The sequence below is a fragment of the Furipterus horrens genome, unplaced genomic scaffold (genome assembly GCF_987537825.1).
Source record: "Furipterus horrens unplaced genomic scaffold, mFurHor1.1.pri manual_scaffold_3, whole genome shotgun sequence".
NCBI lineage: Eukaryota > Metazoa > Chordata > Mammalia > Chiroptera > Furipteridae > Furipterus > Furipterus horrens.
In genome coordinates, this window is record NW_028327173.1 from 22,089,982 (window position 1) to 22,105,636 (window position 15,655).

Here is a 15,655-nt window from a genome sequence, read left to right on the forward strand (position 1 = left end):
ATTGAACTTATTTAAGATGGTCGTTTTTATTTTTGTCTCATAATTATTAGGTCTTCATTTCTTTAAGGTTGTTTCTGTGCTGGCTTAGGGGAGGGGCTCTCATGGGTGAAATAATTTTTTTAACCATTTTAATGTAGCTGGTTTTGGCTTTGCACTTTCCTGGGATATTATGACTTTTTAACTGGTTTCTGGAGTTCTCTTAAAGCGTTTTTAGACAGTATATTGTTAAGTTCGTGTCTCTGTGGAAGAACAAAGTGTGGGGCTTCCTATTTTTCTAAAGGATTGGGCTGGCCTGGCAGAGGGTCCCTGGTTTATTCTTTGGGTGTTCTAGAGGGAACAGGCTATGAGGCAGAAGCCTGTCATTCTTCCAAAGTTGTGTAGTTTTTGTATTTTATGCTGTTTTAGTTTGTAACTAGCCCTATAGAAATAAGGTGATTAAAACAGGGGGAAATGATAGCAGGGCCCAGGTGTTAGAGTTTAGCCTTAATTGATAGGCTTAAGTAATTGAAGCTGTGACTGGATAGACTTTCTTTATCACCAAACCTTTGCTTCTGGAATTTTGCCTAGAGGGTGGCGGCAGGCAGCAGGACCCCAAATTGCTTTTCGGTAGCATAACTACTATTGAATCAAGATTAAAGCATTTCCATCTCCCTAAAAATTATCCTGTGTCTTGTTGTATCATCCTTTCCTCTAGCCCCATAGCCCAAGGCAACCAGCGATCTACTTTCTGTCTCTATAATTTTGCATTTTCTAGAACTTCATGTAGACTTTTATGCTTTGCTTCTTTCACTTAGCGTAATGCTTTTTGAGATTCATTTGTGTTGTTTTGTGTATCAGTATTTTGATCTTTTTTATTGCTGTGGATGTCTGTGACGCGATATTCTAGCGTCCGCATCGTTTAGAGCTGCGACTCAGAACATGGCGCGTTCCTAGAAGCCGCTTTCGGCATCAGTGGGCGGCGGCGCGTGGACTTGCAAGCGTGGGGCGCGGGACCAACCGACGCCACTTCGTGTTGGACAGTGGAAGCTGGAGAGCCGGGCTATTCGGACTGAGCCAATTGGTTTCCATGGATCTCAATAGTGCCAGCACTGTTGTTCTTCAAGTCTTAACTCAGGCCACCAGTCAGGATACTGCTGTGTTAAAGCCAGCTGAGGAGCAGTTGAAACAGTGGGAAACACAGCCAGGTTTTTATTCAGTGTTGCTGGTAAGTTGCTTAAAAATAGTTATTATTTTTAATAAAATGAGACACTATTCTATTGTTTTAAAAACCTACTTGTGTTGGTGGTTTACTTAGTGAAACTGATCCAAATGTTTGGCTGCCATTGCACTGCCATTTACTAATTCGAGGCATGGCACTTGGAGGACATTTAAGAGATGTTTATTGTTGGGTGAGTATACCCAAGCAGGGTATTGGTAGTATCTGCTTAGAAGGTTACACTGCCAGTTTTCTATTTTAGCCTGTAAATGCTGCCCTCAAGACTGTAAAGGAGGAAAGAGGAAGGACATCTCTAAAATCAGAGAAGGAAAACTCTGACTCCAAAAAACCTCCGCTGCCTTGCGGCATACCTCTTCAGGGGAAAGGCTAAGGGAGTAAACCCCGACAGAAAATCCGGAGCCGGAGTCCCTAAGGCGGTTTGACATTGTAGTCAACACCGGCAACTCCTGCGGCGCACCTGAAGCCAAGCTGTATTGACTTTGTCTTTCCCTTGGACCCTTCAGCTGCGAAGAGAGGGGGGGTCTGCTGCATGGGCAACAGCAGACCCTCCATATCACCCTGCCCAGGCTCTGTAGCTTCAGTTTCACTTGAGAGGACACTCCAGCGTCATCGCAAGATGTCGACTCAACACGGGAGGAGACAGATACCGGTTATAAGCTCATCCGATTGGCGAAGGAAACGAGCGCCAGGGGTCTCCTCTGACGGTGGGAGAGGTCATCGCACCTCACTGGACAGCTACCGTCTCGCCATGGCTCGCCTGCCCCACTGGGTGCGTGGGGATCAGAGAGGCGCCTCTCGAAAAGTGGGCCACAAAACACCCGCACCAGTTAATTCCAAGCAAACAACAAGAAAGAAGCCTCCGGCTCTTCGCCTCGCTAGCTGGAACATCAGGACCATGTGCCCCGGACTTACTGCAGACCTTCCGTGGATCAAGGGTGCCAGGAAAACCGCTGTCATCGATAGGGAACTGGCACGACTAAACATCGACATTGCGGCTCTACAGGAGACCCGGTTGGCCGACAACGGAACTATCAGAGAAACCAACTACACCTTCTACTGGCAAGGGAAGTCTCCGGACCAACCAAGACAGCACGGTGTTGGGTTCGCTGTGAAGAACACGCTTGTTAACTCCATAGAGCCACCCACAGGAGGCACAGAGAGATTACTTACCCTCCGATTGTCAACAACTTGCGGCCCAGTCAGCATTCTTAGCGCGTATGCCCCAACCCTCTGCGCCACCACCGAAGAGAAAGAACAGTTCTACCATGCACTGGACGAAGCGTTATCCAAGATTCCCAGAAGTAACGCTCTCTATCTCCTTGGAGACTTCAACGCAAGAGTAGGAGCCGACCACATGGCCTGGCCCACCTGCCTTGGAAACTTTGGGAGAGGAAAGATCAATGAGAATGGTCAGCGACTGCTTGAGCTTTCGTGTCACCACGGCCTGTGCGTGACAAACACATTCTTCAACTGCAAAGAGATCCACCAGGTGTCATGGAGGCACCCCCGCTCCCGCCATTGGCACCAGCTTGACCTCGTCATCACCAGAAGAACGGATATTGGCAGCACCCTCCTCACCCGCAGCTACCACAGTGCAGACTGCGACACGGACCATGCCCTCGTGGTAAGCAAGGTGCGCATAATGCCGAAGAGGTTGCACCACTCCAAGATGAAGGGTCGCCCACGCATCAACACCAGTTGTGCCAGCAACCCAGTTAAGACCCAGCAATTCATCAACAAGATGGAAGATGCACTCAGCGAGGGAGTGGCGGCAGATGACATTATCGAATCCAATTGGCCACGTCTCCGCGACGCCATATACAACTCCGCCATTATTGCTTACGGGAAGAAAGAGCGGAAGAACGCTGACTGGTACGAGGCTCACTGGGAAGAAATGGAACCCGTGATCGAGGCTAAGAGGAAGGCCCTACTGGCTTACAAGGTCACGCCCACTCCCAGTACACTTCAAGCTCTACGGGCTGCCAGGAACAAAGTCCAGAAGACCGCCCGCCACTGTGCCAACACCTATTGGCTAAACCTGTGCAGAAGCATTCAGGAAGCCGCCGATATAGGCAACGCACGAGGAATGTATGAGGGTATCAAGAAGGCAACAGGCCCAATCCCCTCCAAGATCGCCCCCCTTAAGTCCAAGACAGGTGAGGTCATCACTGACCAGGAACAGCAAATGCGGCGGTGGACCGAGCACTACCCCGAGCTGTACGCAACGAAGAACACCGTAACAGACACTGCTCTTAACGCCATCCCAGACCTACCAGTCATGGAGGAGCTAGACACCCCACCTACTGCGGCAGAGCTCAGCAAAGCCATCGACCGCCTCGCTTGCGGGAAAGCACCAGGAAGCGACGGAATCCCTCCAGAAATCCTAAAGAGCGGGAAACCAGTCCTGCTACAGCCGCTCCACCATCTACTCTGTCTCTGCTGGAAGGAGGGTTACATCCCCCAGGATATGAGAGACGCCAACATTATCACCATGTACAAGAACAAAGGAGACCGCAGCGACTGCAACAACTACTGGGGCATCTCTCTCCTCAGCGTCGTCGGCAAAGTATTCGCCCGGGTCGCTCTTGCCCGCCTGCAGACCCTTGCTTCCCGCGTCTACCCAGAGTCCCAGTGCGGCTTCAGAGCTGGCCGATCAACAGTGGACATGATCTTCTCCCTACGCCAGCTGCAGGAGAAGTGTCACGAGCAGCATAAACCACTCTACCTCGCCTTTATTGACCTCACGAAGGCGTTTGATCTGGTCAGTCGAAGCGGACTCTTCAGCTTGCTACGGAAGATTGGCTGTCCACCACATCTGCTTGCTGTGGTCATGTCCTTTCACGACAACATGCACAGCACGGTGTCCTACAACGGCGCAACCTCTGAGGCCTTCCCAGTCAGCAGCGGAGTAAAGCAGGGCTGCGTCCTCGCGCCTACGCTGTTCGGAATCTTCTTCTCCATGCTCCTCCAATACGCCTTTAAGGACTGCAGCGAGGGTGTCTTCATTCACACCAGATCCGATGGCAAGCTCTACAACCTGGCCCGTCTACGAGCCAAGACCAAAGTCAAAGAGGTGCTCATCCGTGAGATGCTCTTCGCCGACGACGCAGCTTTGACATCACACTCCGAAGAGGGACTCCAGCAGCTAGTCACTTGCCTTTCCCACGCATGCAAGGAGTTCGGACTAGCCATCAGCCTGACGAAGACGAATGTTATGGCTCAAGGCACGGGGACTCCCCCATGCATCACCATCGACGGATACACCCTGGAGGTTGTCAACGACTTCACTTACCTCGGGTCCACCATCTCGAGCTCTCTGTCAGTCGACTTGGAGGTCAACCGGAGAATCGCCAGGGCAGCCACAGTTATGGCCAGACTGAACCGGCGAGCGTGGAACAATTCCAGCCTCACTGAGAAAACCAGGCTGCGCATCTACCAAGCCTGCGTACTCAGCACTCTCCTCTATGGCAGCGAGACGTGGACCACCTACGCAAGGCACGAAAGGAAACTCAACAGCTTCCACATGAGGTGCCTGTGACGCGTCCTGCATGTCGCCTGGCAGGATAAGGTCCCCAACACCGAGGTGCTGAAGCGAGCCAATATGAGCAGTTTGCATGCAGTTCTTAGCGAGAGACGCCTCAGGTGGCTCGGCCATGTCAAAAGAATGGATGCAGGCCGTATCCCCAAAGACCTCCTCTACGGCGAGCTAGCAGAAGGCAAGAGGATGACAGGGCGCCCAAAACTGCGGTTCAAAGACATCTGCAAAAAGGACATGACACAATGCTCCATCAATCTCAACACATGGGAAGTTCAAGCAGACGACCGCCTAGCCTGGAGGCTCGCGGTCAGGCAAGGTACGTCACGCGCGGAGGCTGCGCGCAACGAGGAGGCGGTCCAGAAAAGATCGAGGCGGAAGCAGCGTCAACAGCAGCAACAACAGCCATCTGCCTTCACCTGTAACAAGTGCGGCAGGGATTGTCACTCCCGAATCGGACTGCACAGCCATTCTCGGCGGTGCAGATAGACTCTCAAGAAGCTACGCCATCGTCTCTCGAGACGGACGGCTGCCGACGACGACTGAGCTGAAGTTATGTGCCAGGCACTGTCCTAGTTCCCCAGGCCTCTGTGATGAAGAAGATACAGTCCCTGCCCTCAGGGAGGATATGTTGTTGTGAGGAGTAAAGACATAAAAAGGATACTATATGATGGTGGTAAATACAGGGAGGAAAACAAACAACTTGATGGAGCAGAAACTGCCTAGTAAGGTGGGGCAAGGGAGTGGGTATAATGACATTTTTAGAAAAGGGACAGGAAAGGCTACTTTGAGAGTATGAAACTTGAACTAAGGTGTGAATGATGAGAAGGATCCAGTCAAGGGGTGATCTGACCTTCCATAGGACATGCAAAGGCACTGGGGCCGGAATGAACTTGGCATGTCAGGAAATATTTATAAGGCCTGGGTGGCTGGAAGAAGGGGGATCCAAAGTGGGAGGGGGTGCAGGAACCACTTCGTGTAGTGCCCTGGGGATCAGAAAGGAGTCTGCATTTTATTCTATGTGTAATGAGAATCCACCTGAGGATTTAAATGGGGGGATGTTTTGATCTGAGTTCTGAGAATGTCCTATTTCTGAGCACATGCACTTTTCTAGAACAAACAAGAACAAACGAATTTTGCTTTCATGGGGGTGGAGGGGACAGTTCAGGAGACCCTCCATCGGGGACTTGTGACTGCACTGAAATGACTGCAGCAAGTTTTTGGACAAAGGCTGCCTTAGAGAAGTGGCGATGGGATGGAAGCGACTGGACTGACTGATTGATTCCCTCAGAGAGTTGATCCAGGATTACTGTCAGGCTATGGGGAGGATCTCCAGTAGCATCCCTAAGGCTCAGTCCTGGAGTCTATTCCTTTCAACGTTTTTATCCACAAGTGGACGGGAGGCTCAGAAGAGGTGCTCCTCAGGCAGGGGACAATGGGCCTCTCAAGAAGCTAGCATTCCCAGAAGGGGTGGTGCAGTGCCAAGAACAGAGGCTGCGGGTCCTCCGTGTGATCCTGAAGACCTAAGACCATAGCCTTAGAAGGGCAGCTGGCAGGGATCTGTGAGGGACAGCTAATGCCACGAGGACAGGCTCAGGATCCACCGCAATGATCCTCCACAGCCTGGAGAGATGGGATGAGCCCAGCGATACCCTCACTGCATTCAGATTAGGGAGCAAAGCTCGGCATTGAAGCAGCGCTAGGAGACCTCAATGGGTAACATCCCTGGAGAGGAAGCAGGGGAGTGGGAGGAAGCGGTGACAGCAGCCAACTTGTCAGTATCCCCATACCAGCCTCTTGACTTTCTCCGTGGCAAGGTCCTTAGCCTCTTGCAGGCTCACTTTTCCTGTCTGTAAAGTGAGGGTGATAACTGTCTATGGCCCTGGGGTGTAGGGAGGATTATATTGAAGCATATAGACAGGTGGGTGTCTGGCTTCCTGCTTGTAGTGAGTTCATGGCAAATTCAAGGGAAATAGGAGTTTGTCGAGGCTGTTCTGGGGAGGTGTGGGTGCTCTGGGCAGCCCTTCAGGGGCACACGGAGGACCCACAGCCTCCGTTCTTGGCACTGCACTGCCCCTTCTGGGAATGCCAGCTTCCTGAGAGGCCGACTGACCCCTGTGACCTGTGGGGGTGGGGTGGGGGGGAGAATGGGAGTATGAACAGGGTTCACACTCAGCTCCTGCAGGTTTTTTTCTGCCAGCCTGGTTCCCCAGATGGGGGAGGGGTCGGAGTGTCCTCTCAGGGACTGAGCAGGGACTTCCTGCGGGACATTTTTTGGTGCAGCGACCTTGAGCCTTGTGTGTCTTTTAGAGGCCACTTTGTCTTCTCCTTAGAGCTTCTACTTCAAAGGACTCAGGGGTGAGACTTGTGTGTGCTCACGTGTCATGTAACATTTTGATTAAAGAATAACAACCAGAAAAATACTAGGGCATGACTACCCACGATGAACTGCTTTTAGTTAATAAGTTTTAATTTTAGACCATCCTTTGAGGTTACTTTAGGTCTCTGAGTTTCTGTAAGGCTGCCTCGCAGGCCTCCCCTGAGCTTGGCAGGTGAATATGTGGTCTCTTTTCTTCCACATGTCTGCCTTTTGGTCATAAATCAATCCAAAGGATGTGTTGATGATCAGCCATTTAATTGGATAACTAGGTCCCACGGTGCTGGGAAGGCTCATTCCTAGGGAGTCTCAGAGTCAGCATTTGTCTTGTTGGACAAGGCGGACCGCTGGGAAAGGGGCAAGACCATAGCCTTAGATGGCGTTTAAGGTCGAATTATTATTATTGAAAAAGGCAGGTGAATGAGAGGCAGTCAATCCTTTATGTCCTCGTTCAAAAAATATTCTGAATCATTTTTAATTTTTGAGCTACCATGATACTAGTCTTTTTGCTGCTTGTCTTAACTTTTGTTTTTCTGCACCTAGTATAACATTTACACATGAGGAACATGAATAACAGTATTATACTAGTAACACCGATTAGTAACAGAAAGCATCTAATACTAGATGAGGAAGAGTCTAAGGGGAACAAGCATCCCAGCCAACCAAAAACCCTTTTACATGTATCGTGATAATTTTTTAAGCTAATAACATATTTTCCTTCTTTGTCCACTGTTATTCGTATCTTTGATATGTTTGGCCAAATGAATTAAGACTTTCTACTATTTCAATATACAGAGGCTTTAAATTTTCTTCTGGCCAGTAAGTTTCCATAGAAATGACTATATTCAATTTCCCAATATATTGGATTTTCATTATCAATATTATCATAGGTCTTATTAACCTCAAAGTTATCTTGCCTATAATTTCAGTATTATACTATATTCCAGTAGTACTTAATGCAAACTTGGTGTTATTACAATAAAAATAACTTAAGTGTAACAGAATTCTCTGACCTTTCCCAGCAAGAAAAACACTTCTTTCTTATATACCAGATCATGCTATTTGTTGGGTAGATACAATAGGCCAGGATTGGGTGAATTCAGTATTCCATATAGATTCAGGGCATAACCATTCACCTTTTTGATTTTCACAAATAATGAGATGGGTTCCCATTGTTTATTATTTTTAAATATGGCCCATCTACTTCCCATTGGAAATATCCTAGTGTTGAGATGGTCTCTACGCCAGCCAGTTGAACTACTAAGAATTTAACCTTAGGATCCAACCAAGGTTCCTGGGCTTTTAAGATACAATGTTGTCAATTACATATCCCATCCAAAATTTTCCAAAATCCAGGGGGCCCATATGAGTCCCATCAATGTCTGGCTTGGGTTTCTACCCCCGCTATAGTTGGCCACTATTTCAGAGCTACTTCACATTCCATATGCATCAGCATAGACAGTGGGCCCTGTCGCAGGCATGTTCCCATTGTTGGGTTTGTGCAAGCGTTTTTCTAGTCCGTTGAGTCTGTTCTGTCCATTGAGCTAAGGCCCTGTTGGCTTCCCATGCTGCTTGCCACTGTTTTCCTTCTCTCTGAAACCGCATTTCCTCTATGTGACCTATTTTAGATAGAACCTTTTTCTCAATGAATGACACTCCTCATTAGCTGCAAGTTCAGCTTGTCCCAGAATACCAAGGCCAGCCCCTAATCCTGCAACTATCCCCCCTTTTATTTCTTTTAGAGGGCTAGTGTTGCTGGATCCACCGGGAATGTTGTTGTCATTGGGTAGCTATGGCTAGGGGGCAGTTGGGGTATACTGGATGGACCCCAAAATGTTGAGTTTCCCGTGGCATAGTTATTTGGGGTAGAGGTAACCCCAAAATGAGCTAGAGTTTGAGTATTTCATAGTGCTTCCCACACTCGTTCCTGGATGGTGAGCTATTTACAGACATGTCTACCTACCCAATAATTTTTGAAATGGAGACTCAGTGATTTTTTTGTTTGTTTGTTTCATGGACATCCAGCCACAAGAGCATGGCTGGTGAGTCCAAGGACAAGATATACTGTGACAATTATGGCAGTTGACTGCAAGCCTTTTCCCATTGCATCCAGGTATTTTTCTTAGCTTTTCCTCATCTATTCCTGTAGCTATGCAATACTCATCTAGATTGGATCCATACATAGTTCTACTAGGAGAATTATCAGGGAGGTATTCTTGGAGGTATTTGCCCAAGAAGGGTCTTTTATAATAGATAAATCCAGGAAAAATATGTACCAAAGCTTATATTGATAGTAGGAGAAGACCAATATGTGGCCAACAAAGCATTAACTTCATTATCATGACTAATTAGAATGTCATTGTCTAGTAGGTGGGAGAGATTAACCGGTATGAAAGTTAAATTTTTCACATCTAATAAGGGAGGGGGTCTGGGGAGATAGATATTGTTTTTATTAGGAAGCCGTATAAATATAAAAAATCATTTTATATACATTCAATCAATAGCAACATCAATTTGTGAGCATACAGGTGTTGATGTCTTGGGATAGCTATCTGCCTTTGTGGTCGGTGGTTTCTCATTCCTGAAAAGTCCTTTGTCTCTGCTGTAGATGGAGGCCAATGTCAGAGACAGTGACAAATGTCCATTTGCAGTTAGGCCCCAGATAAGGTCCCCTCTAATCGTGTTGGAGAGTTTTTAATGTCTTTTTCCAATGGACAAAAATCTGGTTGTAAATCGTGGTCTTTGAAGTCTTCTCTCAGGAGCCCACTGTGAAATGTGACTAATTTATTAGTCTCTATAAGCTGACTAATGAGCCCTTAGTAATCGGTCAGTTGTCTTTTTGCATCTATAATGACATACCTTTAGAATGTAGAGGTAACTTCCCTTTTGCCCAAGCCCCGTGGGCACAAGCTGAGACCACAAATCCCCCCGTTGTTATTGTTATCATGTTAGTTGTTGACTGTTAACTAGCCCTTACCCACCTGTGTAAAAGAAGTATATGTCCATCCTTTCACCTTTTATCCAATCCCAGAGGTCTCCCCCACTTTGCTTTCTTCTGCCCCCCTAATCTATCACCAGTGGTTCTTCATGCGGCCCTCTTATGGCTCCTCCTTTGATTCTGATGTGTAAAATACTGTGCTGAACTGCCATTCTCCGGCACATTTTCTCATTCCGTTGAGATATCGCTTCCCGGCAATTGTTGTCAGTTTGGCTCAGATAAACTCACCAAAAAGTCTCAAAAACAACAAAACAAAACAACCAGAAACCAAACACAAAGTAGAGTGGATCATGTGTGATAAACCCATGTACCCATCATGTAGCTTCAGCGTTGATCCACATACGGCCAATCTGGTTTCATCTGCTGCCCCCTCCCTTCACTCCCCTCCCCAGGCTGGATTCAGTTTAAAACAAATCCCAGACCAAATTTTATTTGTAAATGGTTTAATATATACCTCTAAGGATTCTTTTTGGTTGTTTAGATAATACCATTATCACAATTAAAAAAAAAATTCACACAATTGTAGTAAGTCTAATTCAGAAAATTGATATACAGCTTGCTTTGTAACAAATGTCTGGTTTCTGTGACTCCAGACTCACCTGTTCCCTTTGAGGATGATGATGTAGAGGAAGAAGGAGGATCTAAAACTTGGGACCATGGATCGGCAACCTCTTTATTCCAGTTGTTCCTGTGGACACAGGAGTGAGAATGAGACCTATTTATAGACTAAGTCTAGGCGTGGGAAGGAGAAAAGAAAAGGAATAGCAGAGAGGAGAGAAGACAGAGAATGGGGGTAGGAGGAAAGCGCCATTGAGGCTGGCCTTGCCCCGCACCCGATTTTGCTGACATCCAGAGCCCCCAGGGCTGGGCCACCGCAGCGAAGGCTCTCAGCCAATGAGCTGGGGGGTGGGGTGGGGGGTGTCAAATGCACAGGTATCTGTGCTGAGCTTGCACGTGGGTTATCTCAAGTTCTCACACCACCCATGAGGGTGGGTGCTGCCAGTGCCAGACTCACATCACAGGGGAGTCCCTGAGGTGCTAGGATCTGACATGAAGTAAGGAGTGGTGCCTGATTGCAAACCAGGTTCGTTTGGCTGGAATCTGCCTGTTCCTGGCACCGCTCCCTGCCTCCAGACCCAGGGAGGCTACACGCAGGAAGCAGGCTGTCTCAGTTGTTGGAATAGCAGGCAGCACATTCCTGAATCTTTAGCTCTTCCCACGTGCCCGAGTATCCTGGCCACCCCGCCCCTTCCACATGAGCCCTGAGCCTCATCAGGACCCAGCAGCTAAGGGATTAATTCCCAGCACAGCAGAAGGCCTCTAGGACCGAAGCCCGTGCCAATTCTGTTCGGTTGTCAGATGCAGTGACTCTACTCCTGCTTCTTTGTGTGGTGATATGTGAATCATTGTGTGCCCTCACGTGTGTGTGCATCAAACACACATATGTGTGTGCACATGTGTGAGTGTGTATGCGCTCATGCACAAAGGCCATTACCGGGAAAGCATGCTTTGACTCTAGTCACTGTTGGTGGGACTCACCGAGCCCTCGGAATGGGTTTCAGAGCAGGAACGTGGGCCAGGCCTCCCCAGCTGCAAAGCTGCATTTCCCCCTCTGATCTCTTCTTCACCACCTTTACCACCTTCTCCCAGGGCCAACACACTGAGCAGTTTCCAGAATGCTCTGTGTAGACCACCTCATCTGCCCTTCAGGGGAGCCCATCACGTAGGGATGGCAGCTGGTTTTAAACTGGGCGCTGGTGATTCTCCTGGGAGTGCCAGGGTGGAAGATGTTTCCTTGTGAAGGAGGCCAGTGGGGTATGCTGGGCCATGAGCAATGCCAGCAGGATTGCCAGCCTCTCCCACACCTGGAGAGAGTCAGCAACCAGGAGCTAGAGAGTCCATGGGACCATCGGGCCCCATCAGGCTGCTGCTGGCCATCAAGGGTCCAGCTGGGGGCCAGGGTCTGAGATGTGGGTAGAGGTCCTTGTTTAGACACAGGTACATGCTTGTAAATCCATGCAGGAATCTGGTGCTTCCAGGAAGTGGGGCCCCGTCCAGAGGCCTGGATCTGAAATTAAAGCTCAGCTCACTCAGCAAGATGCAGTATCAGGAAGGGACCCAGGTGCCCTGATTCCCGAAATCACACTCTAGGTACTGTGCCTGCTGACATGGCATAGAGACCTCTGGGGAGTCCACTGCTGGTCCATATTCTCTCTGGAGAAAGCAATCGGTTTTTCTTGCCTTCCCCGCCCCTTTGCCCTGGGGCCTGTCCCTGCTGCAGAGCCACTCTTCCTGACCTGGCACTAAAGCCACCTGTCTATCTGATCTGACCTGTTTGCAGAGCTCTGGAGCTCAGCAGTGACAAGGATGAGATCTCCCTACTGGTGGAGCAGGAGTTCTTGAGCCTGACCAAAGAGCACCTCGTCCTGGTCACAGAAAGCTCCAGGGAGCTGGAGTCCCCTAGCAGCTCTCCAGAGAGGCCCAAACAGCCAGCTGCCAGCCTTCTCACGCCTCCGCTGGTGGTAGGCAGCAGGGAGCTCCCAGGAGCACCCCTCACGGCCAGCGACCAGCTGTTGGAGCGGAAGGTGGCCGTGTCCATTATCGGCAGCAGGCAGAACTGCGATTCTGCCATGACGACAGTCACGGGCATCCTACGTGCTGCCAAAGCCAAGAGTGTCAAGGGGACAGATGACAGGGGCCACAGCCTGGGTGCCTCCAACTCAGAGATCAGCAAGCTCCTGGCCCAGTTCCCACTGAAGTTCAAAGAAACCTCCAAGGCCCCCGACAACAAGGTGGTGCTGGAGGAGACACGTGTCATCAAGGATTTCCTGCAGTACAGCATGTTCAGTGGCCCCCTACACAGGGAGCCCACAGGGCTGGGCCCATACCTGCTGCTACCACCACCGCCTCCTCCTGCACCCACTGACAAGCTTCTTGAGCTCCCTGTTCAGGAGAAGCAGCTCCCGGTGTTTGCCAAGATCTGCTCCAAGCCCGAGGCGGACCCTGACGTGGAAGGGCATCACTTGATGGGTGAGTGAGGCTGAATGAAGGGCTAGCAGGTGGTCCTGCAAGGAGGAGAAACTCACCAGAAGGCCAGTCAGGCAGCATCTTTGTGCAGGTTAGGATGGCCTCTCTGGTGGGTGTAGCCCCCAGGCGGGGCTGTTTTCATTTCCCTGTGACCCCTGGGCTGGATGCCCGTGTACAAGGTACAGCTAATCCAATGTGCTTTGAGAAGAGGGACAGGCACATTTGGTACCTGGCTCATTTTTGAGTCCACTGGGCATCCAGAGCACATGGAAGGAAGCACTTGCCCCAGCTGAGTCCTGGGTGGAGCTGCAGAATGGGGACTTTATGCAGGAGAGGAGAGAGATTTGATTGGCAGCTGGGGTCATTTGGCTTTGGGTGGAGGGGCCTATTCTGGCAATGAGTCCTGGTCCTCTCTCTGGGGCAGAGAGAGAATATGTAAATCTTTCAGGATCAGTTGAGACTGCTGGCCCTGGGGTTTGTTTTCAGCACCCCGAGGGCCTTAGAAAAGTGCATTTCTGTCCTCTAACTGAAGAGTCCTAATCTTTCCCAGGTGAGGCAGCCACACCCCTCGTTTCCCATCCCACTCCCAGGTTCTACATTTTGTGCCTATTCTAATTCAGCCACTTAGCCTGGATGGTTCCAAAAAGGCAGGCTGATGGCAGTGGCACTTGCCTGTAGTCAGCTGTCACTAGGAGTGAACCAAAAGAAAATTTATCCCTAGTCTGTGAGGATATTAAAGATACCTGTATTGGGAGGACCCAAATCCATGTTCCTAAAAAAATAGGAATACGGTCACCCTAGAGAACATTCTGTGTGCTGGAGCATTGGGGGAAGGCCAGGGAATCAGAGCTGTGGACAACCAGCTGGACTCTGGGTCTGGGGCAGCCTCTAGGAGCCAGGGGACTCTTTGGGGTTGCTGGGCAGCATGTGTGAGAGGAGTAGCCCTACCTGGATGGGACTTTCCTCCCACCTCCTTCTCCAGGAGGCACGCATGGATGTCTCTCTCTGACAGGGCTGCTGGGTTGGAGGCCGCCTGCCCTGCCCACACTCCCCACCACCCGTGTGTACCTCTCCATACAAATGTGTGGGCAAAGCTGTGCCAAAGGGGGCTTTGCAGGTGCAAGTGTATTTGTTAAGAAAATGCAGGTGTGGCTGCATCTGTGTCATTCCTGTGTGTGGAGTTGTGTACATGTGAGTGAGTCAAAGAAGTGACAGGCAGGAATGTGTGTGTGTGTCTGTGTGCACAGATGCTGGAAGAGAGAGCTTTGGAGATGAATGAGCGGCAAGCGTGTTTAAGGCGACTGGAGGTATGTGTGAGAGACTGGAGGTGTGTGGGTCCCTGGGGAAAAGGCCATTATTATTAGCGGGTACTGTTATTTCAGCGCACTAGCTGGGGGCCATACTCAGCAACCAGAGAAACTCTTGGAAGAGACTCTAGGGACATGTTTTGCTAAAAATGTCATTTTTCCCCCTAAATTGGTTTGAACTAGAGCAGCTCTCTCCTTTGCTGAGATGGTGCTAGAAGGACAGGTCCAGTCCTGCCCAGACTCAGCACCAAGGCCATTGGGCTGAGAAGGAGTGGGGAGCAAGAGCTGGTGGGATCAGATCCACTCCCAACAGGTGATACTGGACTCAAGTTCCTCTGATCTCATGGCTACCGAAATGATCTGAAGTGTCTGCTGTGTGTTCAATGCCATTTCCCAGCCAAGATTCATGGAACCAGGACCCCCAGGCTGGGGAGGGAGTGAAGGGAGCTGGGAGGGCCAAAGCCTCTTCCCTGCTCCAACCAAGCAATGATGTCTTGATTTTGTTTGAAGAAAAGTTCCATTGCTAAAAAGGAAATGTGGGTGAAGACCACTGCTGCAGAGGGTCCGTGATGGTCCAGACAGTGTCCTGGCATGGAGGGAATGCCGGTCTATTTGAGGAGAGAGCTGAGCCTGGCGCTGACCACATCCTATGACTCACTCAGTCTCTGATGACTCTTTGCTTTGGCCTGCAGTCCCCCATTGCCTGCCATGCCCTCCTCCCTCATACCCCTGGCTGAGGCATTGCTGAAGGGCCACTACCTTCTGGAAGCCCTCTGACCCTCTCAGAAGCTTTCTCAGCCACCCTCTCCTACCACTGTGTCCCTCTGTCACCTCACAGTCCCCATCTGCCTCGTCCTGAAGCTATTTCTGGGCCTGTCTCTCGCTTCCTCCTTGTAGTGAGCTCCTGCAGAGTCTGGCTCTGACTCATCATAGTGTCCCCAGCACTCAGGTCAGGGCCAGGCACTGATGAGTGAGCTAAATCACCTGTGAGCATCAGCACGGGAGCAGAGTCCATGATGAGGGCCAGACTGTGGCTCAGACCATGTGTCTGTGGGAACATGTGTCTCCCCCACTAAGCCAGGGGCTCCCTGAAGGCAGGAACTGTGTCCAAGTCAGCTCTTACCTGGAACCTGGCACTGTGGAGGGTTGGAAGGAAGGAAGGGAGGAAAAAGGAGGGAGGGTGGGAAGAAAGTCG

General features: G+C 50.0%; 1 protein-coding gene across 1 annotated transcript in view; it reads left to right on the forward strand.

The window, feature by feature from the left end:
- The window catches only part of CUNH1orf94 (chromosome unknown C1orf94 homolog), a 44,628-nt gene that overhangs the window by 12,542 nt on the left and 16,431 nt on the right, over positions 1-15,655 (forward strand). The window contains exon 2 of the mRNA XM_090271539.1: positions 12,468-13,156. Within this exon, the coding sequence (XP_090127665.1) occupies positions 12,468-13,156 (689 nt within the window). The remainder of the gene's footprint in view (positions 1-12,467; positions 13,157-15,655) is intronic.